The 27130-nt window shown below is 39.6% G+C and overlaps 1 protein-coding gene and 1 long non-coding RNA gene across 4 annotated transcripts in view; one reads left to right on the forward strand and one right to left on the reverse strand.

The window, feature by feature from the left end:
• Positions 1 to 1980: 1980 nt before the first annotated feature.
• LOC115201760 (uncharacterized) overlaps positions 1981 to 27130 on the forward strand; it is a 58557-nt gene continuing 33407 nt past the window's right edge. Inside the window, exons 1-5 of one of the 3 annotated variants that reach the window (XR_003879810.1) lie at positions 1981 to 2031; positions 2339 to 2405; positions 3165 to 3245; positions 5971 to 6027; positions 20456 to 20603. This is a non-coding gene — a long non-coding RNA (uncharacterized LOC115201760). The remainder of the gene's footprint in view (positions 2032 to 2338; positions 2406 to 3164; positions 3246 to 5970; positions 6028 to 20455; positions 20604 to 27130) is intronic. The other 2 variants (XR_003879809.1, XR_003879808.1) reach the window with 2 other exon arrangements.
• On the reverse strand, positions 9112 to 25438 carry LOC115201758 (myosin-7-like). The gene is made up of 39 exons (XM_029765647.1): positions 25414 to 25438; positions 24322 to 24530; positions 24011 to 24154; positions 23760 to 23916; positions 23633 to 23660; positions 23436 to 23541; positions 23241 to 23333; positions 23069 to 23132; positions 22881 to 22979; positions 22569 to 22672; positions 22335 to 22473; positions 22117 to 22235; positions 21756 to 21905; positions 21479 to 21649; positions 20984 to 21293; positions 20816 to 20892; positions 20440 to 20645; positions 20209 to 20332; positions 18716 to 18852; positions 18371 to 18626; positions 15798 to 16040; positions 15536 to 15712; positions 15279 to 15424; positions 15071 to 15161; positions 14589 to 14978; positions 14320 to 14446; positions 14100 to 14218; positions 13815 to 14011; positions 13450 to 13633; positions 13186 to 13351; positions 12957 to 13081; positions 12546 to 12854; positions 11703 to 11906; positions 11307 to 11603; positions 11070 to 11174; positions 10899 to 10994; positions 10671 to 10805; positions 9606 to 9653; positions 9112 to 9233 (listed from the first exon to the last, which is right to left on the reverse strand). Exons 1-38 carry the CDS (start codon positions 25433 to 25435, stop codon positions 9633 to 9635), a joined length of 5847 nt encoding a protein of 1948 aa, XP_029621507.1. The 5' UTR covers positions 25436 to 25438; the 3' UTR covers positions 9112 to 9233; positions 9606 to 9632.

The raw sequence follows: 27130 nt of genomic DNA on the forward strand, positions 1-27130 counted from the left end.
AACACAAGTATAGACACATTTTCCATTCACAGAACCCACTTAGACCTCGAGGAACATTTTCCATTCACGGAACCAACTTAAACCTCGAGTAACATTTTCCATTCACGGAACCAACTTAGACCTCGAGGAACATTTTCCATTCACGGAACCAACTTAGACCTCGAGGAACATTTTTCTGGAACATGCTTATTCCTGATATTATCTGGGAAAAAGCTAGCTTGATGCCTTAAAAATATTGTATACCAAACAAATTTAAGGAAGTGCACTTTAAGATTCTACATAAGATATATCCATGTAATTCCATGTTGTCCTAATCTGTTGATATTGATGATATCTGCATTTTTCTGTGAAAAAGGTGAAAATCTTACTCACTTGTTCTATGAATGTAAATCTGTGATACATTTTTGGGAAAACCTTGCACAATACTTATTTACCTTTTTGAACAATACACATGTTTTTGACATGAAGGATGTAATATGTTACTATTGCTATGATAAAACAACCATTGAAATGATTGTGCATTTTTGTTACTCTTGTTGCCAAATACTTTATACACAAACAAAAATGCCAAAATTCTATAGCAAAATTGCAAATATTTTTTATTCAATTTAATCATCTTGTTAAGACATTCCCATAGTGAATAACAAAAAGAATAACATCTTCCTGAATCATTATAATTACATTTTTTTCTGAGTGAATACAAATTCTTCATATTTTTTTTGGTTTGTTTAGTATTTTCTTGTTTATACATGGCCCAACCTACATGTTAACACAATTTGTTAATCCCCCCCAAAATAAAAAATAATAATTGAACAAAAAAACTAAAGAGGAATAGTCACATACAAACTATTTACATTGCCATGAATCCCCCCCAAAAGTATTATTAATACAACAAGTTTTGATTGCCTTTTTGTGTTTCATTTTAGTTAAAGTAGTGCCATATTGTTTAAATTCATTTATAAAGTGAAAAATGTTAGGTTGTGAATTAGACCATTTTCATTTGTGAATATGAAATATACCTAATATTATTAGCAGTTGATTAAAATATATCAATTTATCAATGTCAGAGTTTTTGAAATAAATCATTATATCAAAACCATTCAATTGTCCAACCTGTCCTGTTTTCTTTGTAACAAAGTTCTGTGTGTCAATCCCCCCAAAATATATTATAAATACAGGTGACAAAAACAAATGAAATATGGTCACCTCCTCCATTCCACAGACATCACAATTATAGTCAATATTCAGCTTGAATCTTTCCAAGACATGTTTCACAAGATAAATGACATGTAACATTTTAAATGAAACTTCATTTACCTTTGTTTCTGATACTATATTTGTTGGATTTTCCATGCTTTCTCCCATTGTATATCACCATAGATATTCGAACAAAGAAATTTTGCCGAGGGAAATGTAGTATCACAAACAATATTCCTAATCGGTTTATCACTACATTTTTCTTTGAGGATTTTAATATTGCCAATGAATATATATATTTTCATGTAAATATATGTTACTTACATCAACCACAGAGGAATATAAAATTAAAAAAAACATACAACCTCCCCCCTCTTGGAATCGCATCAAAAACAATTGTATATTCTTTCGGGGATTGACCCAACCTACATTTTTTTAAAATTGTTTTATTTTTATTAACAACAAATCAATACAGGAAGTACATGTGGGAACACAAGTATATATGAATAATATATTGACCCAACCTACATTTTAAATGTATTTTTAAACATTTTATTAACAACAAATCAATACTGGAAGTACATGTTGGAACACAAGTAAATATGAATAATATATTGACCCAACCTACATTTTTTTTATTTTTATTTATTTTTATTAACAACAAATCAATACAGGAAGTACATGTTGGAACACAAGTATATATGAATAATATATTGGCCCAACCTACGTGTATTTGTTTGGTCTCTGTGTGTGACGTCAGCGCTGCGCGCGCGGCGGGAGCTGCACGCTCACAATTTGAAAACCGTTTGAATTTCCAACTGAAGGAGACGAGAGGTAACGTTAGGGTGGTTGTCTCTCTCGCTCTTCCCCCTTTTTAAATGTATAAAAGTTAATAACCAAAATGGAGTTTGTAACCTCTGAAAAAGGTTTAACGTAGTTTTAACTATCAATATTAGTTACATACAGAGTAAACTGTCTCTTTGTGCGGTGTCAGCAATTCATGTTATAAGTTTTTCTTCCTGACGTACGTTAGCTTGCTAGCTCGTAATGTTATAGCTAACGTTAGCACCTTCCTAGCATTCAGTGTTCGGTGGCTAGCTAACGTTACCATTGTTTCAGTTTCGTTTTCATCTTCAAACAGGGGAGAGACAGCTAATGTGAATTGACGTCCAGTCCGTCTGATTGTTCCGTCTGCCCGTGTGAACCAGGTAACGTTAACATAACGTGGACGTTATGGAGATCCTTTATGAAATGAATGTGCGGAGTTTTGTCTAAATGAATCAGTGCTAATCTGACTAGCTAAATTAGCTGGCTTGTTAACTAACGTTAGTTGTTTCCCTTTCTATAGTAATGATGCTTTAGTTCATGAGTGACAGTTGTTGATATTGTAACGACCCTGGGTTTATAAGAGTCGATGTCGACTCTGTTGCACAGTCGATAGCTCGCTGGACTTCGGACTTGAAGGTCGAGGGTTCGAGACCTGCTCCCTGCTGTTTCATTACAATATATTCAGAGGGTCCCTGGTTGGGTTAAGGAGAGGGATGGGAGCAATAGAGTACCACTGTCATAATACCCATAACCTAGCAGTCAAACATGGAAATGGTTCCAGTCGTTTTTCCCACCATTAATTTTTCCCATAGAGAATTTTAGAAACACTTCAAATAAGGGCTATTTTTCATGTAGGCTTGCCCTGGCTTGACGTTTTGATAACTACTTAAGTAGTTTATTTGGGTATCTGTACTTTACTATTTTTATTTTTGGCAACTTTTACTTTTACTCCAATACATTCCTAAAGAAAATATATACTTTTTAACTCCCATACATTTTCCCTGACACCCAAAAGTACTCATTACATTTCGAATGCTCAGGCAGGACAGCAATAGGATCCAATTACATTACATTTACATTTAAGTCATTTAGCAGACGCTCTTATCCAGAGCGACTTACAAATTATGTCTATCATACAGAACTAAAAATGCCTGTCTCAAGCTTCACATCACTCACCAGGGCCGTGATGATCTGGACGAGACTGCCGAATTGAGGCAAAGGTAAGAATCTCTTGATTTAAATATCTAATGTTAGCTCAATTTAGTTATGAATAAATAGGATACATTTGTTTAAATTGACACTTCTGTGTACGGTCTTGGGCGAGTTTTAAAGGTGCACTATGCAGAAATCGCTCTGCCATTTCCTGGTTAAAATTCTGATAGTTTGCCTAATATCAGTTTATGTGACAAAACAAGCAGTCATTCTGTAGAGAATCATTGTAGGCTAGTCCAAAACAGACTAGTCCATTACAGGCTAGAACACTTTACAATGGAAGAAAAAACTGGTAGCTTCCAGCTTTGTAGGCTAACACACCAACACCCCATTTTATATTTATTCCATTTGCAACCATCCCTCCAGCTACCCCCTATTCCACACTATGCCTTTTATGCCCCATGGTCCCTCAACTTTGGACACTTTGGAACTCTCCATTTTATCTCTACCTTCATGCTTCCTTAACTTGTTCTTAAAGGTATGTTGTTAATATCATCTAGATTGATAAGTAGCTAGCAAGCTAGCTTCTTTGCAAAATACTAGTCTAGTATTTCATTATTTTATTTTATTTAACCTTATTTAAATAGGCAAGTCAGTTAAGAAATTCTTATTTACAGTGACAGCTTACCAAAATGCAAAAGGCCTCCTGCAGGGATGGGGGCTGGGATTAAACAAAAAAAACGATATCTAGTATGATATCACATTGTACATATCTGACTGCTACTAGGATAGTATTCTGTACAAGACACAATACCACATGTATAAATAAGCCAACAAATATTAGTTAAATATGGGACAGTAAATTTAAAGTGTTCAGTATATATTTAGTATCAAATGGTCATGCCAGGGAAAGCCTACATGAAACACAGACCTTTTTTAAATTGGTTCTAAAATCCCCTATGGGCAAAAATGAATGGTGAAAAAACTATTGGAACCATTTCCATGTTTGACCGCAAGGTTTTATGGGTATTATGAATTGTCCACTGTGGGGCTCTATACTATTACACATGCCTGTAATAAAGATCAATGTATTGCTCAATACATTAGTGTAATATACCAAATAAATGTATTATACAGTGCCTTCGGAAAGTATTCAGACCCCTTGACTTCTTCCACATTTTGTTAGCTTACAGCCTTATTCTAAAATTGATTAAATATATAAAAATCCTCAGCAATCTACACACAATACCCCATAATGACAAAACGAAAACAGGTTTTTCAGATATTTAGCAAATGTATAAGAAATTTAAACAGAAATACCTCATTTACATAAGTATTCAGACACTTTGCTATGAGACTTGAAATTGAGCTCAGGTGCATCCTGTTTCTATTGATATTCCTTGAGATGCTTCTACAACTTGATTGGAGTCCACCTGTGATAAATTCAATTGATTGGACATGATTTGGAAAGGCACCACAGTTGACATGCATGTCAGAGCAAAAACCAAGGAATTGTCCGTAGAGCTCAGAGACAGGATTGTGTCAAGGCACAGATCTGGGGAAGGGTACCAAATTAATTCTGCAGCATTGAAGGTCCCCAAGAACACAATGGCCTCCATCATTCTTAAATGGAAAAGTTTGGAACCACCAAAGACTCTTCCAAGAGCTGGCCACCCGGCCAAACTGAACAATCGGGGGAGAAGGGCCTTGGTCTGGGAGGTGACCAAGAACCCGATGGTCACTTTGACAGAGCTCTAGAGTTCCTCTGTGGAGATGGGAGAACCTTCCAGAAGGACAACCATCTCTGCAGCACTCCACCAATCAGGCCTTTACGGTAGGGTGGCCAGATGAAAGTCACTCCTCAGTTAAAGGTACATGGCAGCCCACTTGGAGTTTGCCGAAAGGCACCAAAAGACCATGAGAAACAAGATTATCTGGTCTGATGAAACCAAGATTGAACTCTGGCCTGAATGCCAAGCGTCACATCTGGAAGAAAGCTGGCATCATCCCTGCGGTGAATCATGGTGATGGCAGCATCATGAGGTGGGGATGTTTTTCAGAGGCAGGGACTGGGAGACTAGTCAGGATCGAGGCAAAGTACAGAGAGATCCTTGATGAAAACCTGCTACAGAGCGCTCAGGACCTCAAACTGGGAGAAAGGTTCACCTTCCAACAGGACAACGACCCTAAGCACACAGCCAAGACAACGCAGGAGTGGCTTCGGGACAAGTCCCTGAATGTCCTTGATTGGTCCAGCCAGAGCCCGAACTTGAACCCGATCGAACATCTCTGGGGAGACCTGAAAATAGCTGTGCAGCGACGCTCCCCATCCAACCTGACAGAGCTTGGAAGGATTTGCAGAAAATAATGGGAGAAACTCTCCAAATACAGGTGTGCCAAGCTTGTTGCATCATACCCAAGAAGACTCGAAGCTGTAATCGCTGTCAAAGGTGCTTCAACAAAGTACTGAGTAAAGGGTCTGAATACTTATGTAAAAGTGATATTTCAGTTTTTTATTTTAAATAAATTAGCAAAAAAAATTGAACCTGTTTTTGCTTTGTCAAAAAAGATATAGATGTACTATTGTAAAGTGGTTGTTCCACTGGATATCATAAGGTGAATGCACCAATTTGTAAGTCGCTCTGTATGTATGCTATTGTATGTAGATTGATGAGGGGGAAGGGTCTGAATACTTTCCGAAGGCGCTGTCTGTAAAATAATATTAGATGTGGATACACTTGTAACATTAGATCACCTTCAATATAGTCTGAGGATAGTATTTTCTTTCCACAGGGACAACAGAAGCATCTAAGGAGGATAACAACGGGAGATTTATCATTATTCTGGCAGGTAACAGCATATGTTTCTTTATTTTAGGTAAGCTCATATGTGACCTGATTTAGGAAACTAGGTGTATGTCGCAAGTCACGACTTCACAGGAGAACCGTTTGAACGTAAAAAATATATTTTAATCAAAATGCGTTTTTTTGTAGGGATGCACGATATATCGGTAAGCATGTCGGAATCGGCCGATATTAGCTAAAAAATGCCAACATCGGCCCGATGTCTAGTTTAACATCGATGTGCAAAACCGATGTCAAAGCTGACGTGCATGCCTATATAACGTAGGCAGATGACGTAATGACGCCACGATAAATATAGTGCTACATGTACATCACAGCATTCCTAACCTAGCCCACAATGTCTGCTGTGTGGATTGAGCAGTCAACAGGTCTATCAGTCATTTGAAAGAGTAAGAACATTTCAGCGAGACAACTCAAAGGCGAAATCCATTAATGCCCTTGACAATCAACCGTTCTCTGTCGTGGATGTTGGCTTTCGCCGACTGGTCGAGCATCTCAAGCCCCGGTACACACTACCAAGTAGGCGCTATTTTTCAGATTTTGTCCTACCGGAGTTACACAGTATTGCTGAAACGTACATCCATGAGCTACTTGCTGTGGGCCTCACTGCTATTAGCTTCACGACTGACATTTGGACCAGCGATGCCAGTTCCATGAGCATGCTTAGTCTGCATCACATTGGGTCGATGAGGATTTCGTACTGAGGAAAGCCGTATTGCATGCTCAAGAATGTGCTGGTTCTCATACCACTGCTGCCATTTCTATGGCATTTGAGAACATGTTTGAAACTTGGAAACATGAACACACTCCTAGCTCCATTCGAACAACTGACTCGAGAAATAAGCTCATCAACTGCATCTGCAGCAGACGTGATACCCTCTGTCATGGCATTGAAACACCTGCTCAACAATACTGCTGACACAGACCGTGGGGTTAACTTGGAAAAGTACTCTACTGGAGACTGAACAAGCGATTCGGTGGCATTCTCTCTGAGCCTCTTTACTGTGTCGCCACCGTGGTCGATGCTAGGTACAAGGACCGCTACTTCAATTTGTAAGTCGCTCTGGATAAGAGCGTCTGCTAAATGACGTAAATGTAAAAAATGTAAATGGTGGCGCTGCATAAGTGTTGCTCTCCACTTTCAAGTTTTGAAATCAGTGGAATTAGAGTATGATATCTAAAGAGATGGAGAAAACACCTGTCTCCAGATTACATCTTCAAACTAAGGGCAACCGTGGTATGGCATTCCTGACAGGGAGACACTTCCATCACGCATGATGATGTATACAGGTAAGATAGTCTAGCGTTAGCTAGCTACGTTTTCAGATATTACACGTTTCTAATTTTGACAAAGTGCTTTCATTTCAAGTGGACTGTGTACTGTTAGCTAGCTAGCTAACGTTAGCTGGCTGGCTCCTTAGCTGACGTTATTATTCGTAACCCAGAGCCGTATTCATGCAGGGTAGTAACTACATGATTTGGCACTGTGTTCATTGTTGTTTAACTATCTAACGTTAGCTGGCTGGCTCGTTAGCTAACGTTACGTGACGTGTGTAAACTTACACTTTGTTTACCCAGCTAGGTACATTGTTTACCTTGCTAGCTAGCTAGCTAGCTAGCTAGCTAGCTATATGTCTTAAGCTAAAGTGTACTGTTAGCTAGCTGGCTAGCGTTAGCTGGCAGGCTCCCAAGCTGGCATTATTATTCGTATCCCTGAGCTGTTTGCTTTTCTAGTTAGTGCCTAATGTTAACTAGCTAACATTGACCTGGTTGGTTAGCTCTCAGCACTGTGGCATTGTTGGCGCTGTTCATTGTTGTTTAACTAGCTAACGTTAGCTGGCTGGCTCGTTAGCTACCGTTACGTGACGTGTGTACAACACCTGTTGACTATGGCCTGTGTCAGTAAACGTCTGTAAAAAAAAAAAAGTGTATTGAAATTGTTGCCAGCAGAGCTGGTTAGTCTGTTTTCATGTTATCCAGAGGTAATCAAATCATCGGCCAGAGCGTCAAGTGTGCCCTCCGAGAGCGAAACGAGATGGGTCGGGCTAAAGTTTAAGAGGGTGTGAACGATGCTGAATGGGTGTAGACAAAAAAGAGCTCTTCACTAGATACCAAAACATCCAAAGGCCATTTTCTCAAAAGTGAGTTTACAAGTTGATCAACTTTCAAAGTAGAATTACTTTCCCATTGTTCCTCAAATGCAGTGAATGATATAACATTTTGTATCTCTGAGTCTGTACTTTTATCCAATGTAAAAAAAACACATTTTCAAATTTTGTTACTTAGTACATTTTAGTCATTTAGAAGACGCTCTTGTCCAGAGCGACTTACAGTAGTGAACGCATACATTTCATGCATTTTTTTCTCCGTACTGGTCCCCCGTGGGAATCGAACCCACAACCCTGGCGTTGCAAACACCATGCTCTACCAACTGAGCCACACGAATCCAGGTGGTGAGTCGTATATTTTAAACACACAGTGAAAATACAATATTTCAAGAGTCATATTAAAATTATTAATGTAATTGTGTGCTAGGAATATGGGAATATTTAACTTTTAACTACTTTAATACACATAAGTGAATTTGTTCCAATACTTTTGGTCCCCTAAAATCGGGGAACTATGTACAACAAGTGCTGTAATTTCTAAGCGGTTCACCCGATATGGATAGAAATACCCTCAAATGAAAACTGACAGTCTGCACTTTAACCTCATAGTCATTGTACCATTTCAAATCCAAAGTGCTGGAGTACAAAGCCAAAACAAACAAATAAAACATGCACTGTTCCAATACTTTTGGAGCTCACTGTATTACTCCAATTTTATAAAAATGTAGGCGATACATGTATATGTTAAACATGTGTCTTTTTCTATGGTACAATTTGAGGTAAGTTATCAATATATTCTATTAAAATCAGTGTTGTTTACATAATTGTGTAACAAAAGTTGTTCTTCCCAAAATGTCTGGAATTCCTATTCTTAATGGCATCAACACAAAACCTTTATTTCTATACCAGACATGAAAAACCTTTGGCACACAGTGTAACATATTACAAGCAATACACAGAGATGCAATTTCAATTGTCTTTATTCGGCTCATGTTACATGGAGAATAGAGAGAAACTAAAGCACTACAGTCAGGTGATTATCAGAAAGGTCGGTCTGAGTGCTTCACTCTTCATCATGTCCTTTCTGTGACAGAAGATGAATAAAGGTTGTGAAAATTAGCTCAAAATTCTGGAAACATTTGTATTATATACTTTGGGTCTTGAAATGTAAATTACACAATGGGGCAACTCCAATGAGTGTTTATGCTGCACTAAAACACTTCATAAAATGGTCCGAACATTACAACTGTGTTTGGTAGCAAATTTAAGACTTGACAACTTTTAAAGGTGCAATGATGTCAAATCAAATAATTAAATTAACATTAAATTAATTTGGCTATTGCTTTAAATTCAACTGCTGTTCTTATTACAATAAACATCTCTAAAAACGATGTAACTGCATTGTAAGTGACCACTGAAACCAGGAAGTGTGCAAATTATAACCAAAGCAACTGACCTGGGAGCAGAGTCACAACTCTTGGCCTCACTCCTCATCCTTTCCTTTCTGTGACAGAGAAAATAGATTGGTTATAAGAACATTGTAATCCTACTGGAAAACCTTTATATTGCCATATACGATGTGCTCTAGTTAAAATTATAATATACTTCAACAGGTAAGTAGTATACACTTATAAACTATGAACATCATGTTGTCCCCATACAGATACCAAACCTGTAATGGTCCTGATTTCCTTAGATCTACTATGTAATCAATTCAAAGTTTGCAAAACATTTTATAGTTGCAATATTGTCCAATGAACAATTAAAGTAAAATGAACAGTAGATTCATTTGATTCTTAAACTGTAGGTATTACATAAAATCGTTTTTTTTTTAAATGGTCCCAGTTTCTTTAGATCCTATGTATTGCCACGGTAGTAGCTACATAGGTAGGTGCAGTGTTTCAGTGGAATTTGCAGTGTAGGTACATTTTCTTACTAAAGACAAAATTCTGCAAGTTAAAGCATGTAATGAATATCAATGTTGCGGAGTGGTTATTACATACAGTATAATTGCTAGTAATTATAATGCTATGGGCAATTACCCTATAACATAATAATCTTCAGTGATTTGCTATCGAGGAAATGACTTAAGGCTATGGTAGACACAAGGTTGAAATATCAAAGTTAATATTGAAGTTGTCCTTTAATTTGAATTTGTTTATCAAATGAGTGAATGAAAAACTGCAACAGGTATAAAGTATAATCTTTGACTGTTATTACACTGTACCTACTTATAAAACTACCATGGAAATACATTAAATGTGTGGCCTTTTTGTTCTATAGAAAATGTATCTATGAAACCATTGGGACCATTAGCAGTAAGCTATTACATTTAGAGTTGACCCTGTCTTGTATAGTTTTAGAACAGAGTGGATGCCCGCAAATTAATAATATAAATGTAGATATTGATATGTTAATGATGTTATGGCTATTGGATATCATACGCCTTAAAAGTATTCCACATTAAGGCTTCAGCCATACATTACATGGGGGAGTTATTAAATTATAAGCAATTACTGACCTTGGAACCGACATCCCGACTCTTGGCTCTCATCTTATTGACCTGAGACTCAGCAATATCAGCCCTCTCCTCTGCCTCATCCAGTTCATGCTGAATCTTGCGGAATTTGCCCAAATTGGAATTGGCTTGTTCCTCCTGTGAAAAATATGGATGATTTAGTCTCTAGCAAACGCAACAATTCATTAATGACAGATGCATCAGTTGGATGATGGAAGGTTTTGTACTTACAGCCTCCTCTGCAGTTCTTTTGTAGGATTTGACCTTCAACTGCAGTTTGTCCACCAGGTCCTGCAGACGGCTCAAATTTTTACGGTCTTCCTCAGTCTGCACCAGAAAAATAGGGTCATATGTTAACCTTCATTTTATTCTGAGCATGTTCATAGTGCAACTTTGATGTACCTGGTAGGTGAGTTCCTTGATGCGTCTCTCATATTTTCGGACTCCTTTCACAGAATCGCCACTCCTCCTTTGCTCACTTTCCACTTCAGTCTCTAGCTCCCTCACCTAGAAAGATATGATGGATGTTAACTTTATTTCCAATTATGTCGTTACAACTACATTCAACATTGAAGCTAGAAATATGAAAAAATATTTTTTATTTATAGAAGACAAGGTAGGTTAGTCTCAAACACTTACTCTGGCCTCCAGCTTCTGGATCTGCTTCTTGCCCCCCTTCATGGCGATTTGTTCAGCTTCATCCAGGCGGTGCTGCAGGTCCTTAATGGTCTGCTCCATGTTCTTCTTCATGCGCTCCAGGTGAGAACTGGTGTCTTGCTCCTTCTTCAGCTCCTCTGCCATCATGGCAGCATCAGTAATGGCCTTCTTGGCCTTCTCCTCAGCATTTCTGCATTCCTGCACAGCCTCTTCCACTTCAGTCGAAAGCTGGGATGTGTCACCCTCTAGCTTCTTCTTCTGGCTCAGCAGGCTGGTGTTCTACACATATGTTTGAGGAATTACTTTCATATTATCTTCAACATTTTCAAGATGTGTATATTTAATAAGGCTATCTATTGTTGTCTATCAATGCCTTACCTGAGAGTGCAGTAGCTGAACTCTCTCACTGACATCCATCAGTTCCTGCTCGGCCAGTTTGCGGCCTCTCTCAGTCTGCTCCACCAGGGACCTCAGCTCATCCAGTTCAGCCTGCATCAGGTTGTTGCGTCTCTCCACAATGGCAATGTTCTCCTTCAGGTCATCACCACCACGTAGAGCATCATCCAGCTGCAGTTGAGAATCCTGTAGAGATTTTAGATTGTTTGAAAGAGGTCCCCCAAATGACCCCAGATCTGTTTAACAATTATTTTTTTGGGCTTCATCAATATTGTAAAAATGTAGTTGGTATTGTGTTTTTGTGAAGGCTCTAGTGTTTATGATTAAATCAGGGTTGCTGTTAATTCCTAGAATTCAATTCCATCTCCCTGTAAATTTAATTCAATTAAAATTCAAGTTTAGTCTTTTCAATCAGAGATAATTCAATTCCTCCAATTTCGAAGAATGTAATTCCCAATTCAATATTATCCCAAACAATTATGTTTGTTTTATTTAACTAGGCAAGTCAGTTAAGAACAAATTCTTATTTTCAATGACGGCCTAGGAACAGTGGGTTAACTGCCTTGTTCAGAACGACAGATTTTTACCTTGTCAGCTCGGGGATTCGATCCTAATCCTATGCTCTAACCACTAGGCTACCTGCCACCCTCTTACACAAATATTACATTGATTTTCAATTCCAATTCAAACAGTTCTAGTAGTCTAATTCCATTACTTGGTGGTGAAATTCGAATTTAATTCAACCTAAATTCAATAATTGAATTGCAATTTCTAATTAAATTGGAATTGACGCCAACCCTGGATTAAATGCTGTGGAAGTGTTACCTTCAGATGGGCATGGAGACCCTTAAGTTGCTTCTGGGCCTCTCCTGCCTGCCTATTGGCCTGGCTGAGCTGAATCTCCATCTCATTGAGATCTCCCTCCATCTTCTTCTTCAGCCTGAGAGCTTCATTCCTGCTGCGAGTCTCTGACTCCAGGGAGCTCTGCAGGGTATCCACCACTCTCTGCTGGTTCCTCTTATTCATCTCCATCTCCTCATCCTTCTCCACCAGTTTGCGCTCAATGTCAGCTTTGACCTGGTTGTACTCCAGCTGTGCTCTCAGAATCTTGCCCTCCTCATGCTCGAGGGAGCCCTATGGGAACACAACACTCATTGTATGTAAAGTCTTCTAATACTTTACCCTCAGTAAATTGTGTCTAAATTGTGTCTATCAGTAAATATCTTTCAGTCTCACCTCAGCTTCCTCTAAGGCAGTCTGTATCTCAGCCTTCTCCTGCTCCAGCTGTTTACGGACCTTCTCCAGCTCATGGACGCTTTTTCCTCCCTCACCAAGTTGCTCAGTCAGATCAGAAATTTCCTCTGTGGGAAAAGAAATTGCACATCAGTATCTTGTGATAACAAATGTCTGTAATAATTTAAAAATGATTGCCTGAAATGCAGGCCAATAATACTGATGCTCTGACCTTGTAGGTTCTTGTTCTCTCTCTTCATGGTCTCCAGATGATCCAGAGACTCCTCATAAGAGTTCTTGAGTTTAAAGAGCTCAGTGCTGAGAGATCTAGCTTCTTTCTGGGAGCTCTCCAGCTCAGTCTGAGACTCCTCAAACTTCTGCTTCCATTCAGCCAGGACCTAGTAGAATCATACAGGTATTGTAAATGGTTTGAATAAACAGCATATGATTATCATGTATTATAATGAAAGTTAAGAAGACTGTCCCATAATAATACCTTGTCGAAATTCCTCTGCTTCTTGTCCAGAGCGGCAGCAGCTGCATTGGATCTCTCCACATCCACCATGAGATCTTCAATCTCATTCTGGAGTCTGTGTTTAGTCTTCTCCAAGGAGGAGCATTTAGCGTTAACAGCTTCCACAGCTTCCTCTGCATCCTGCAGACGCTGAGCCAGCTTTTTCCTAGATTGACATAAATGGGAAACTCGTTTCAGAACAGCTGACTTTATTTTTCTATATATATATATATATATATATATAATGGTTGTATATCAGGTAATTCATGTGTCATTCATCATATACTTTTGTGTATCGCTCATTCAGCCAAGGTTGAATAGCCTTGAAAGTAAGAAAACATCCTTACTTTGCCTCTTCAAGCTCCTCGGTCTTCTGGATGGCATCAGTTTCATACTTGGTTCTCCACTGAGCCACCTCAGCGTTGGCCTTGGACATGCCACGCTGCAGCTCAGACTTGGCCTCCTGCTCCTCCTCATACTGCTCCCTCAGCAGGTCTGAGTCATGGCGAGCAGACTGCACTGCATGGGCAAGTGCGTTCTTTGCCTGGAAAATAAATGAAAATAATAATATGCAGTTATGCAGCAGGATGAATGTAGTTGGATAACAGATTCTACATTTATTGTATAAATACCTTGACTTCCTCCTCCAGTTGTCTTTTGAGGTCTTCAATCTGCTGAACGTTAGACTGCTTACCCCTGGTCAGTTGGGAGACCAGAGAGTCCTTCTCCTCCAGTTGTCTGGCAAGTTCACCTGTTTTCATCGATTTTTTGATTATTTCAATTAGACTCTTATTGTGGATGTGGGTATTCATTGTAGCTGTTTATGTGAATGTTCATGTTAAGTTGATATACCATTCTCAGTTTGAAGCTTTGCTTTCTGCATGGTGAAATCATTGATGGATCGCTGTCCTTCCTCAGCTTTCGTCCTGTATTCACTCATCTGGTCCTCTAGAGTGCGGCACATTTTCTCCAAGTTTGTCTGAAAACATGTTTTTTTTTAATATAATGCAGCACAACCTTCATAGATCATATCTCTGAAACTAAGAGCATGTGCAGTGCCATGTGCGATATCAATCTGATCTCAGAAAAGGCTTGTATTTCATAATGATTAATCCACTGACCTTAGTCTTGACAATCTGCTCCATGTTGGAGACCACATCATCCAGCTCCAGCCTGAGCTCACTCTTCTCCTTCTCCAGCTTCTGCTTCACTCTCTGAAGGTTATCAATCTGCTCTCCCAGGTCAGCTACACTGTCAGCATTTTTCTTCCTCAGAGTGGCAGCAGTAGCCTCATGCTGCAGAGTAGCCTCTTCAAGATCTCTGCGCACCTTCTGGAACTCAGCCTCCCTCTTCTTGTTCATCTCAATCTGGGAAGCAGTGGCTCCACCAGCCTCCTCCAGCCTCTCGCTGATCTCTTCCAGCTCTCTGGCCAAGTCTGCCCTCTGTTTCTCCACCTTGGCACGGGCAGCTCTCTCAGCCTCCAGCTCTTCCTCCAGCTCTTCAATGCGGGCCTGAAATGGTCGGAATTGAACTTTTCTGGTAAAAGCAGTTCACAATTAAGTTTAACAGAAAGATTATATTTTCAACAATAATATTGAAATACCTGCAACTCCTTCAGTTTCTTCTGAAGCTGGGCACTCATGGCCTGCTCATCCTCAATATTGCTGTTGAGTTGGCTCATTTCAAAGTCCTTCCTGATGAGTAAAAAAAATGGTTTATTTGAAATATTTTAATGATTTTTGGGAGTTGTGAACTTTTCTGCTATAAAATAATATTAGTATGTAAACAGTTCAATTTATTTGTAATCTTACTTCTTCATCCTCTCCTCCATCTGCTGCTTGTCGTTCTCCAGGTCCATTAGGCTCTCCTGGGTCAACTTCAAATCTCCCTCCAGCTTTCTCTTTGCTCTCTCAAGGTCCATCCTCACCTTCTTCTCTTGCTCCAGAGACCCTTCAAGCTGATAAAGGATATATTAAACATTATTAGGAGTAAACCATTTACTGTAGCCTATTTTTTAGGATGTGACTAGTTATGTTGTAATATCTATCGATACTTATTCGATACTCACATCATCAACTTGCTGTTCCAGTTTGGCTTTGGCCTTGGTCAGCATGTTGACTTTGTCCTCCTCACTCTGCAGGTCATCCAACGTTTGCTGATGAGCCTCCTGCAGAGCCTTCTTCTCTTTGGTCAGCTTGGCAATGATTTCGTCCAGAGCTGCCATCTCCTCAGTCAGGTTTTTAACCTAAAGAAACACTTGTGTCATTACACTTTCATCCACACCAATTATTTGGAGTTTTAACAACCCAAGAATGAAAATAAACTTTGACCTTGTTCTCTGTGGCATGCTTCTCCTTCTCCACTTTAGCCAGAGTGAGCTCCAGGTCATCAATGTCCTTCTTGAGTTCTGAGCACTCATCCTCTAGCTTCCTCTTCTTAGCAGTCAGCTCTGAATTCATCTCCTCCTCATCCTCCAGTCTCTCTGTCAGCTCTTTGGCTTTGGCCTCAAGCTGGATCTTATTCTTGATCAGCCCCTCACATCTCTCTTCAGCGTCACCTAGAGTGTCTTCTGACTGTCAACGTGTCAAAATATTGTAAGTACAGTTGAAGTCGGAAGTTAACATACACTTAGGTTGGAGTCATTAAAACTTTTTTAACCACTCCACAAATATCTTGTTAACAAACTATAGTTTTGGCAAGTCGGTTAAGACATCTACTTTGTGCATGACACAAGTCATTTTTCCAACAATTTTTTACAGACAGATTATTTCACTGATAATTCACTGTATCACAGTTCCAATGGGTCAGAAGTTTACATACACTGATTTGACTGTGCCTTTAAACAGCTTGGAAATTTCCATAAAATGATGTCGTGGCTTTAAAAGCTTCTGATAGGCTAATTGACATAATTTGAGTCAATTGGAGGTGTACCTGTGGATGTATTTCAAGGCCTACCTTCAAACTCAGTGCCTCTTTGCTTTACATCATGGGAAAATCAAAAGAAATCAGCCAAGACCTCAAAAAACAAATTATAGCCCTCCACAAGTCTGATTCAACCTTGGGAGCAATTTCCAAATGCCTGAAGGTACCACTTTCATCTGTACAATCAATAGTACTCAAGTATAAACACCATGGGACCATGCAGCCGTCATACCGCTCAGGAAGAAGACGTGTTCTGTCTCCTAGAGATGAACGTACTTTGTTGCGAAAATTGCAAATCAATCCCAGAACAACAGCAAAGGTCCTCGTGAAGATGCTGGAGGGAACAGGTACAAAAGTATCTATATCCACAGTAAAACGAGTCCTATATCGACATAACCTGAAAGGCCGCTCAGCAAGGAAGAAGCCATTGCTCCAAAACTGACATAAAAATGCCAGACTATGGTTTGCAACTGCACATGGGGACAAAGATCGTACTTTTTTGAGAAATGTCATGTGGTCTGTTGAAACCTAAATAGAACTGTTGGCCATAATGACCATCGTTATGTTTGGAGGAAAAAGGTGGAGGCTTGCAAGCTGAAGAACACCATCCCAACCGTGAAGCACGGGGGTGGCAGCATCATGTTGTGGGGGTGCTTTGCTGCAGGAGGGACTGGTGCACTTCATAAAATAGGTGGCATCATGAGGGAGGAAAATTATGTATATATATTGAAGCAACATCTGAAGACATCAGTCAGAAAGTTAAAGCTTGGTCGCAAATGGGTCTTCCAAGTGGACAATGACCCCAAGCATACTTCCAAAGTTGTGCAAAATGGCTTAAGGACAATAAAGTCAAGGTATTAGAGTGGCCATTACAAAGCCCTGACCTCAATCCTATAGAGAATTTGTGGGTAGAACTGAAAAAGTGTGTGCGAGCAAGGAGGCCTACACACCTGACTCAGTTACACCAGCTCTGTCAGGAGGAATGGGCCAAAATTCACCCAACTTATTGTGGGAAGCTTGTGGAAGGCTACCTGAAACGTTTGACCGATGTTAAACAATTTAAAGGCAATGCTACCAAATACTAATTTAGTGTTTGTAAACTTCTGACTTACCGGGAATGTGATGAAAGAAATAAAAGCTGAAAGAAATAATTGTCTCTACTATTATTCTGACATTTCACATTCTTAAAATAAAGTGGTGATTCTAACTTTCCAATGACAGGTATTTTTACCAGGATTAAATGTCAGGAATTCTGAAAAACTGAGTTTAAATGTAGTTGGCTAAGGTGTATGTAAACTCCCGACTTCAACTGTATATATCAAATCCTTCACATTTCAGAAATTTGGTAGGTTGGCAAATATTCTGACACTACAATTGATGTCCAATTTCTCCACTAATTGTATGACATATCAATTTATCAGATCATGTCTCTTTCCTCTCCGTTTTTCCATGTATCTTTCTGAATCCCAAACTTGTCCCTTCCCCTCAAACCTCGGTTTGCTTCTGCCATATTCACTGGTGTCACAAAGCTGAGGGAGTGAAAATTATCAAGGGGGTTGGGCCTATTAGAGACCCTCTGACAGCCACTTTGATCAGCAATGATGTAGGCTCCAGGGCAAAGTTCTGTCCCAACACGCATCGGAATATGTTCGGCTTTTGCACAATTTCATATAAATCAATGGAAAGTCTTGCCTAATGATTTGACACGTGCATTTGTTTGTGTCTTATTTTCGAGGTGAGAAATATGTAACAAAATGAAATGTTTAACTGTTACTAAGGTTTAGAGCTTGTTAATCTGGTGTCTTGATATATCTTGAAAGAATTTTTAAATTCGATTTTCATGCTTGTCTCATAATTTTTTTTGACATGAATTTCATCTAAAAAACTACCAAGTCCATTTTGACAAAGGATGTGACTGCAGCAAAGGGACTAGTGCAGTTAAAGTTACATCAAAGTAGCGTACAATGTGGCTTTTACTTACAGATAGGACTGCGAGCTGCAGGTCATTCTTCTCTTGGATAATAGAGACCATCTTCTCTTCCAGCTCCTTTCTACGGGCGTCCGTTTTAGCAAAAACCTCTTTAAGCTTCAGGAACTCTTCTTTCATGTTGGCCATCTCTTTCTCAGTCTCTGCTGTCTTCAGCAGTGGTTTGATCTTAAAGTACATTGTCATCCAGGGCCAATTCTTGACACCCATGAATGCACGAACGTTCCATTGGATCACAAGCATGGCATCCCTGTGAATTGTTATAAAATTAGCTTGTTATGCAACCTTTTCCACCTCTACCATATTGTCTGCAGAAGTTTTATCTGTTGTTTTTCCAACCTGCGGTCAACAATTTTCTGGAACTCAATCCTGGCAAGTAGACCACGTGCTCGTGCCTGGAGCCCAGTGATGATGAGAGCTAGACGGTCATCTCTCATCTCCTCAAGGGTACCCAGGAGACCAGCCTTGAAGAACACCTAATATAGATATACAGAAAACATAAGGTGCCGTTTGGATTGTATTGTATTTGGTTCCATTGGTTTTTTACCCCTCCCTACGACAGGAAATAACTTTAAGGTGGTATACTTCATATTTACATAAGTTGGAGGTGGTGTTTAGATTCTTACATTTTTACTTCCAAATGAACATTGGAGAAATTGACCACAAGGTGTCAATGTAATTAGCAATTGAATATAAAATTCAGCCCCAGCTTTGAATCTTATTTACAACACCTAAATGCTACTTTTACGAAGTTTGATACATTTGTATGACATTGAGTATATAACATCTAAAGACCAAGGTCTTTAAAAACATGTTTGGATAGTCTATCCTTAACAGCATGTGCACAATGAACTTCCGTGAGGGTGTGGCCTGTCACTTGAAATGTGTAATTGTTTTTAAGTAGCCAGATGGTGATCTGCCACATGGTGGCACTATGACAAGCACATATTTGTATCCATCAATAGTTCTTTCAATAGTTATTGCCACATAGTTTGATTGAAAGTGCACGTGGCCCAACTTCCTTTTTTGTATGGGCAGTGCCATTGAGGGCTTTCACAATTTTATGACTTTATATGGCTTAAAGGGGCAAGCCCAGTTCAAACAATAACACATGTATGATCCTTATATTAGGGGTTCCAATGGGGTACGACAATTGAACTAAGCTCATGAGGCATTCATACATTTTAGTCTTCATATAAAAGTCCAGAAATGTATGTAGCAATTGCAGATTTCCGCTTTAATGACGGATCGCAGAATTCCATTCAGATGAGCAGGAGCGGTCAGCCAATGAATTATATTCCTGAGCATTCAATAACAGCAGGTGGCAGTAAATCACCAACCATTTTGTTTTTATACTTCTACATTATACACACTAGCTCAGTAGGTGCTAGTATGAACCTTTTCAGTTTATTTATGAACTGCCAATAATACACTCATGGAAATAACATTTTTAAAAAATCACTACTATTTTCCAGAGAATGCAAAGCCTCTCGTTGATTATCCCTTACATAATGCTTGCTAGCGAGCCGCAGACTAAAATAGTCTAGACATATGGAATGTCAACTAGAATGCCATTCTTGTCCTGGTTAGACAGCTGAAGTTGTACTCTACACACAACTGATTTTGATTTGCTAGGCAAGTGTAGGCATACTGTCTTCTTAAGCACATCAATATGATATCTAGAGCAGAAAATGTTTTCTCTTTGTAACACGAGCACACTCAGATTTTTTGTTGTTGTTGATAAATGTATCTACACTCAAGGTTTAGTTGCTCCTATCTTTCCCTCCTGATTCAACAGGCCATATTGCCTCCCATCTATTTAGAGAACTTACCTTAGTGTGTCCTAATCTGTACTGGGTGTGGTCAATGTCCAGAGAGCCCAGCAGTTTTTCTGCCGCCTTCACGTTGTCCATGAACTGACCCTCAGGGATAGCATTTGGATTGAGGATGCGATATCTGAATTAAAATCACCAAACAATTACCTTCAATAATGGAGCACGTGGTTAGGCAAGCAGTTCCATTTATTTTATGAAGAAAATATATAACCTTATTTTTTTTTTTACCTTTGTTTGAAATCAGCATACAGGATCCTGTTGGGGAAGCCCTTTCTACAGATCCTGATGCCTTCCAGCACACCGTTACAGCGCAGCTGGTGCATGACCAGAGGATTCTCCATGGCCCCAGGAGTCTTGGTCTCGTTGGGGATGAGGCAACGCACAAAGTGAGGGTGAGTAGACCTCAAGTTGGTCATGAGTTTACCCAAGTTCTCCTGTGAGTATGACAAATGTAGACATTTCCATCAGTGAATGAGTCTCAAGAGTACCTCACGAGTCACAACGGCATTAAATGCTAACATTCCAATCCACAGTGCAAATATAATACATGTGTTAATATTCTGCCATGCAAAAACATCAGAAATATATGAATTGAAAGATCTACCCTGTGCAATGCAGATACCGTCTGGAAGGAACCACCTTTCTTCTTCTTTCCTCCTCCTCCAGCTGCTTTGTCTTCACCTGTATCATAATGAATTACTATTATTACTACTGTCATGTCAATTGTTTACTTTAGTGGTTTGTTGTCTTTGCAGATAGAAACATATAGTACCTCCTTCTGCACCAGCGTAGCCCGTATAGAGGTTGGCCAGGAACTTAAGACTTGACTTCTGGAACAGTCCAACCACAGTCTCATTCAGCGGGTCCTTGTTCTTCACCAGCCAGTTACCAATGTTGTAGTCAACAGTGCCAGCATAGTGAACCAGGGAGAAATGGGCTTCTGGTCTTCCCTTAACAATCTTGGGCTTCTGGAAGCAATTATTTTTGCCCAGATGAGTGTCATACAGCTTAGCCTTGAATGTAGAATCACTGGCCTTGGGGAACATGCACTCCTCTTCAAGGATGGACATGATACCCATGGGCTGGTGGAAGGAATGAAAATCAATTAGTATTAAGAGAAAAGCATAGTGAATAAATATCAGAATCATTTGTCTATGAAGATTTCCCTTGTAATGCTCATTTTAAAAGTACTCCCATTAAATGTTTGAAATCTCAAAGATAACTCAGGACACTTTATATAAACTACTACAAAACTGAAGACACCAACCCTTTCAATGAGGTCAATGCAGGCAGCCAAGTCCATGCCAAAGTCAATGAACTCCCAAACGATACCCTCTTTCTTATACTCTTCCTGCTCCAGCACAAACATGTGGTGGTTGAAGAACTGCTGCAGCTTCTCATTAGTGAAGTTGATGCACAGCTGCTCAAAGGTGTTGAACTGGAATAGAAGTTCAGTTACTTTATTTTGTCAGCTGTAATGTTTTAGATAAATAATTTTGTGACGTGTTTTTTTTAATGAAATATAGCCTACATCAAACACTCACATCAAATATCTCAAAGCCTGCAATGTCCAGCACACCTATGTAATGCTGCCGAGCGTTCTTAGTGTCCAGAGAAAGGTTGATTCTTATCACCATCCAGAGGAACATCTTCTCGTAAATTGATTTTGACAGTGCACCAATAGCGTAGTACACCTGCAAAATATTGAGAAAATGAATTAGCAAAGAATAGGCTCAACATAAACACATGGGGACAGTTTCCCAGATACATATTAGGCCTAGTCCTGGACTGAACATCCTGCTCAATGGGGGAATCACTCATTAAAATATTAGCAACCCTAAACAGAAGTTTAATACTCACAATTATTAGCTCCTGGAAATGTACAACTTTTTTTTTTAGACTCACCTGGTCGACACTCTGACCTTTGGTGACCCATTCATTTCCTACTTTGACCCTTGGGTGACACAGCCCCTTGACTAGGTCCGCAGAGTTGAGAGCCATCAGATATGCGACTTTGTCAACATCTGGAAAGGAAAGGTTTTATGGTTGTAGGAGGAGGCATTCTGACCGTCAGATTTTTCAAAGATTACTATATATTAAAGTGAGAGGTTTTAAATCCTCACCCTCAGTGCCATCAGATTCTGCTTGCTCCTCCCTCTGCTTGTTCTTAAACTTCATGTTGCCGTAGTGCATTATGGCCCCAGTCAGCTTGTAAATGCCATTCTTCTCTTCTTGGGAGAAGCCCAGCACATCGAAGGCGTCCTAGTTCAGAATAATAGTATATTTTTGTATTGCAGAGGAAGTTGGACAGATGAACACGGAGAGATAAATGGAAATTGTCATGAACATTGACTTACATCAGTAGCCATTAGCTCATCAGAATCATCAATGGAAGTTACTTTAATCTCTCCTTGGGAGATGAAGGCGTAGTCATAGGGATTGCTGGTGATGAGGAGCATCTCTGAAAAGATTTGAACAGCACAGTTGAATGTGTAGTATGTCTATGGTACTGATTATTATACAGTGTTTCTCAATCTTTTTTGTAACTGTGGCAGCTAATTTACTGACAACGATCAGTAACATCCCAAGGACTGGTGCTGGTCCACAGACCTGAGGTTGAGAGACACTGATATAGTGTTCAGTACCTAGTTGAGTGTTCTATTACTTACCTAGCAGTTCTGGTTTCTTTTGGGACAGGATCTGGTAGAAGATGTGGTAGTCTCTCTCAGCCTTGAGCTGGAAAGTGACACGTGACTTTTCCAGAAGATCTGATATGCATGAAAAAGTACATGTGTATTTTATGAATCTGTTGTCAAAGAGATTTGTTCAAAGCTGATCAAATTGAACTTTTACTTACAAGTCTCAATGTCAGCAGAGGAAAGTTTCCCAGTGACTCCAAAATGAATTCGGATGAATTTACCCTATAAGGTTTTGCCAACATATTAATTAATGGGTGCATATACACCAGATAATATGGTGATAGGATTTGATAATAAAGACGTGTTCTCAAACAAGAGGGAAAAACGTACGAATCGGGAGGAGTTGTCATTCCTGATGGTCTTTGCATTACCAAACGCCTCCAGGGCAGGGTTGGCCTGGATGATTTGATCCTCCAGGGTCCCCTACAAACCAACATCCATACAGTGTTACATTTCTGTCATGAATATCTCAATGAATTTGTCAACATGCTCAAGTGTTTCATTTAGGATGGACATTCTGTTGACCTTTTTTTCTTCTGCTGCACTTTTCTTTCCAGCAACAGCAGCAATGCTGGCAAAGTACTGAATGACTCTCTTGGTGTTCACAGTCTTTCCAGCACCGGATTCTCCACTGGGAATGGAAATACAAATGTTGATGTTTCAACATTTCTCCTAATTGGAAATAGCCTCAAATTGATAAAACCTTTAGTTGAGGTACTTACGTGATGAGGACAGACTGGTTTTCCCTATCTGTTGAAAGAACAGGAATTATCAGTAAATAGCACAGGTCATTTTCCAAATATAGTTTGATGTTTTGAATGTACTTAGAAAACAACAGTTGCATTTTACCTGATAGCATGTACTGGTAGGCATTGTCAGAGACGGAGAATACATGAGGAGGAGCTTCAGTCCTCTTCTTGCCTCTGTAAGCATTGACAACAGACTGATCGTACACTGGCAGCCACTTGTAGGGGTTGACAGTGACACAGAACAGCCCTGAGTAGGTCTGTGGAAGACGAGAGAGGTGCAGATTTAAGTTATATTCATTTGAATCAATGTTTTGATATAATGGAGATATCAGCAGGCAGGTCATTACTTACGTAAATCATCCAGGCTGCATAACGCTCTTTGAGGTTAAACAGCACAGCGGGCTCGTGCAGGAAGGTGAACATCGCCATGTCCTCAATTTTATCAAACTTTGGCGGGTTCTGGGGGTGGCAGTCAATCTCCTTCACGACAACAGTCTGAAAGAAGAGTAAATTACATTTCCACAGTTTGTTTCATTTCATTTTCAAGGTTCAGCGGTATTCTATTTAATATCAGTAAAGGAAAAAGAACATGAGTCATCATATAGACTACATATTGTTCCTGTTGTCTATCCACGTTAAAACCTTTTTATTAAAACATTCACCTTCCCAAACTCCGTGTTAACTGTGATTTTGTCCCCATCTCTGGTGGTGATTGTGCCCTTGACGTACTCAACCTCAGGGTCAGGCACATAGCACTCCCTCTTTATGTCAAAGGGTCTAGTCTGGCATTCCATCCTCTCCTTGTCTGGTTTACGCAGAAAGGGAGCTGCTGCCCCGAACTCCTCCATAACCATGTCCCCCATCCTGAAATCTGTACAGGGAGGAACAGAGAATATCTACATCCGTCCACAGTGTCATTCAAAATATCCCATTCTGACATTAGCAGTTGTAATGCCAGCAGCATACCACCCTGCATCCCACTGCTGGCTTGCTTCTGAAGCTAAACAGGGTTGGTCCCTGGATGGAAGTGGTGTTGAGGGCCAGTAGGAGGCACCCTTTCCTCTGGTCTAAATTTCTTTTCTCCAAATGCCCCAGGGCAGTGATTGGGGACATTGCCCTGTGTAGGGTGCTGTCTTTTGGATGGGATGTTAAACGGATGTCCTGACTCTCAGTGGTCACTAAAGATCCCATGGCACTGGTAAGATTAGGGGTGTTAACCCGGGTGTCTTGGCTAAATTCCCAATCTGACCATCATGGCCACCTAATCATTCCCAGTTTTTTTTCTCACTCAATACATGTTTTTTTTGAGTACATGCTAAAGAAGACAGTTTATTTACTTTACAGGGATTGGACCTTCAGTCTTAGAATCGTTAGGTAATTGTTAATACTGTGTAAGCATATTCTATTTGCTTAAAAACCTCTTATGGATAGGGGGCAGTATTTTCACGCCCGGATGAAAAGCGTGGCCAGAGTAAACTGCCTGCTATTCAGGCCCAGAAGGTAAGATATGCATATTATTAGTAGATTTTGATAGAAACCACTCTGAAGTTTCTAAAACTGTTTGAATGATGTCTGTGAGTATAACAGAACTCATATGTCAGGCGAAAACCTGAGAAAAATCCAACCAGAAAGTGGGAAATCTGAGGCTTGTAGTTTTTCAAGTGATTCCTTATCCAATATACAGTGTCTTTGGGGTCATATTGCACTTCCTAAGGCTTCCACTAGATGTCAACAGTCTTTAGAACGCTCGCTACCTTGGGAGCAAGCTGAGTTCATCTTCATTCCTAAAGAGAAAGGAATTGTCCGGTTGGAATTTTATGGATGATTTATGATAAAAACATCCTAAAGATTGATTCTATACATCGTTTGACATGTTTCTACAAACTGTAGTATAACTTTTTTGACTTTTTGTCTGGACTTAGTAAGCGTGCGCCTTACATTTGGAATAGTGAACCTAACGTGCGAACAAAATGGAGGTATTTGGACATAAAGATGAACTTTATCAAACAAAACAAACATTTACTGTGGAACTGGGATTCTTGGGAGTGCATTCCGATGAAGATCATCAAAGGTAAGTGTATATTTATAATGCTATTTCTGACTGCTTTTTTGAAATCTGACACAGTGGTTGCATTAATAAAGGGATAATCCATTCCCAGAAATACAAATGATGAGACTCCTGTCAATTTGGTGAAAAGCCTATGTTCCATCAGTGGGTAAAATAACTATTTTCACCATGATTTAACTTGTAAATGGCCTGTGAAATCAGGAAATTGTGAAGGAACTCGTCATACCTGCTGGATAAGGTGCTCGTCACTGGAGATATAGGATATAAACTATCCCATTTTATAATGTTTTTAAAGCAATGACCTGAACTCCAGATCCCTTAATCAGCCAATAGACGGTATGGGCATACTTGTCTAGAACTCCAGATCCCTAAATCAAACCAATAGACGGTATGGGCATACTTGTCTAGAACTCCAGATACCTAAATCAGCCAATAGATGGTATGGGAACAACGACTTAAACAACCAAGAAAATTCATGCCATGACTTTAAATATATATATGTAGGCCTGTGCCTTAGTCAAGAGAGTGTATCTACACTTAGTGTGGAAGTTTACGTTCCTTACCTGTTGTTGGTCAGTGGTCACCTCTTGGTTTGGTAGAAAGGTTCTCTACTGAGAATGAAATAGACAAATACAAAGACCAGCATCAATCACCTGACCAGCTATGTATTTGCTGATTGGTGCCTTGTGATGCTGTGGGAATCATAGTTGTTAGGTCCTTTAATCATTATCTTCCTCTTCAGACTGCCTCTATGTGCTTACCTTTAAGATGACAGTCCGGTGCTTTGTGTCTCCCTGGTCTGTTTCTCTCCAGACCTTCATCCCTCTTTATAAAGGCTGTTGTTCAGCCCTATATGGAGATGGGACATGCAAAAGTTACTCTGATTATTTTAAAAGATCTGTATTTGGAAGTAGAGGTGTGTATAAGGCAGGCTATCAATGAGAGCAGAGGAGGGGACAAAACCCCCGGGCTGCGTAACCCTTTGTTATAACTCCTAATTTGGACTGTCACTTTATGGCTTCATGATGACAATAGCACCCTCCTCCGCAGGTCAGTCTGACACCATGTACATCCAAGTGTGGTGCATGTATGGTATGTATGTTTGAGCAAGGACAGAATGACAATCTCATGTTCATTTGTATCATATAATCGTGCTTTTAAATAGAGCCCTCCTTCAGAAATGTATTCACATCCAGATAGATAGACATTAAGTAGAACAGGCATGATTTTCTATATTGTGCAACATTCAGGACAGAACACCTTTCTCCTCCATCAGTTTAGCACCAGGTGCGGCAAATTAACAGTAATTGCTACGAGCAAATTGAACTCGGTGCGCAGATTCATTTACATTTTAGTGATTTAGCGGACTGTATTATTCAGAGTGACTTACTAGTAGGTACGAC

The sequence above is a fragment of the Salmo trutta genome, chromosome 10 (genome assembly GCF_901001165.1).
Source record: "Salmo trutta chromosome 10, fSalTru1.1, whole genome shotgun sequence".
Classification (NCBI taxonomy): domain Eukaryota; kingdom Metazoa; phylum Chordata; class Actinopteri; order Salmoniformes; family Salmonidae; genus Salmo; species Salmo trutta.

Coding starts and splice junctions, on each gene's coding strand:
- LOC115201758 (XM_029765647.1), bottom strand. CDS start 25,435: ATGAACTCAGCTTGCTCCCAAG. Junction 21,906..22,116: donor AAGGTCAGAGTGTCGACCAG/GTGAGTCTAAAA, acceptor AATATTTTGCAG/GTGTACTACGCTATTGGTGC. Junction 10,806..10,898: donor AAAGAACTGCAGAGGAGGCT/GTAAGTACAAAA, acceptor TATTTTTCACAG/GAGGAACAAGCCAATTCCAA.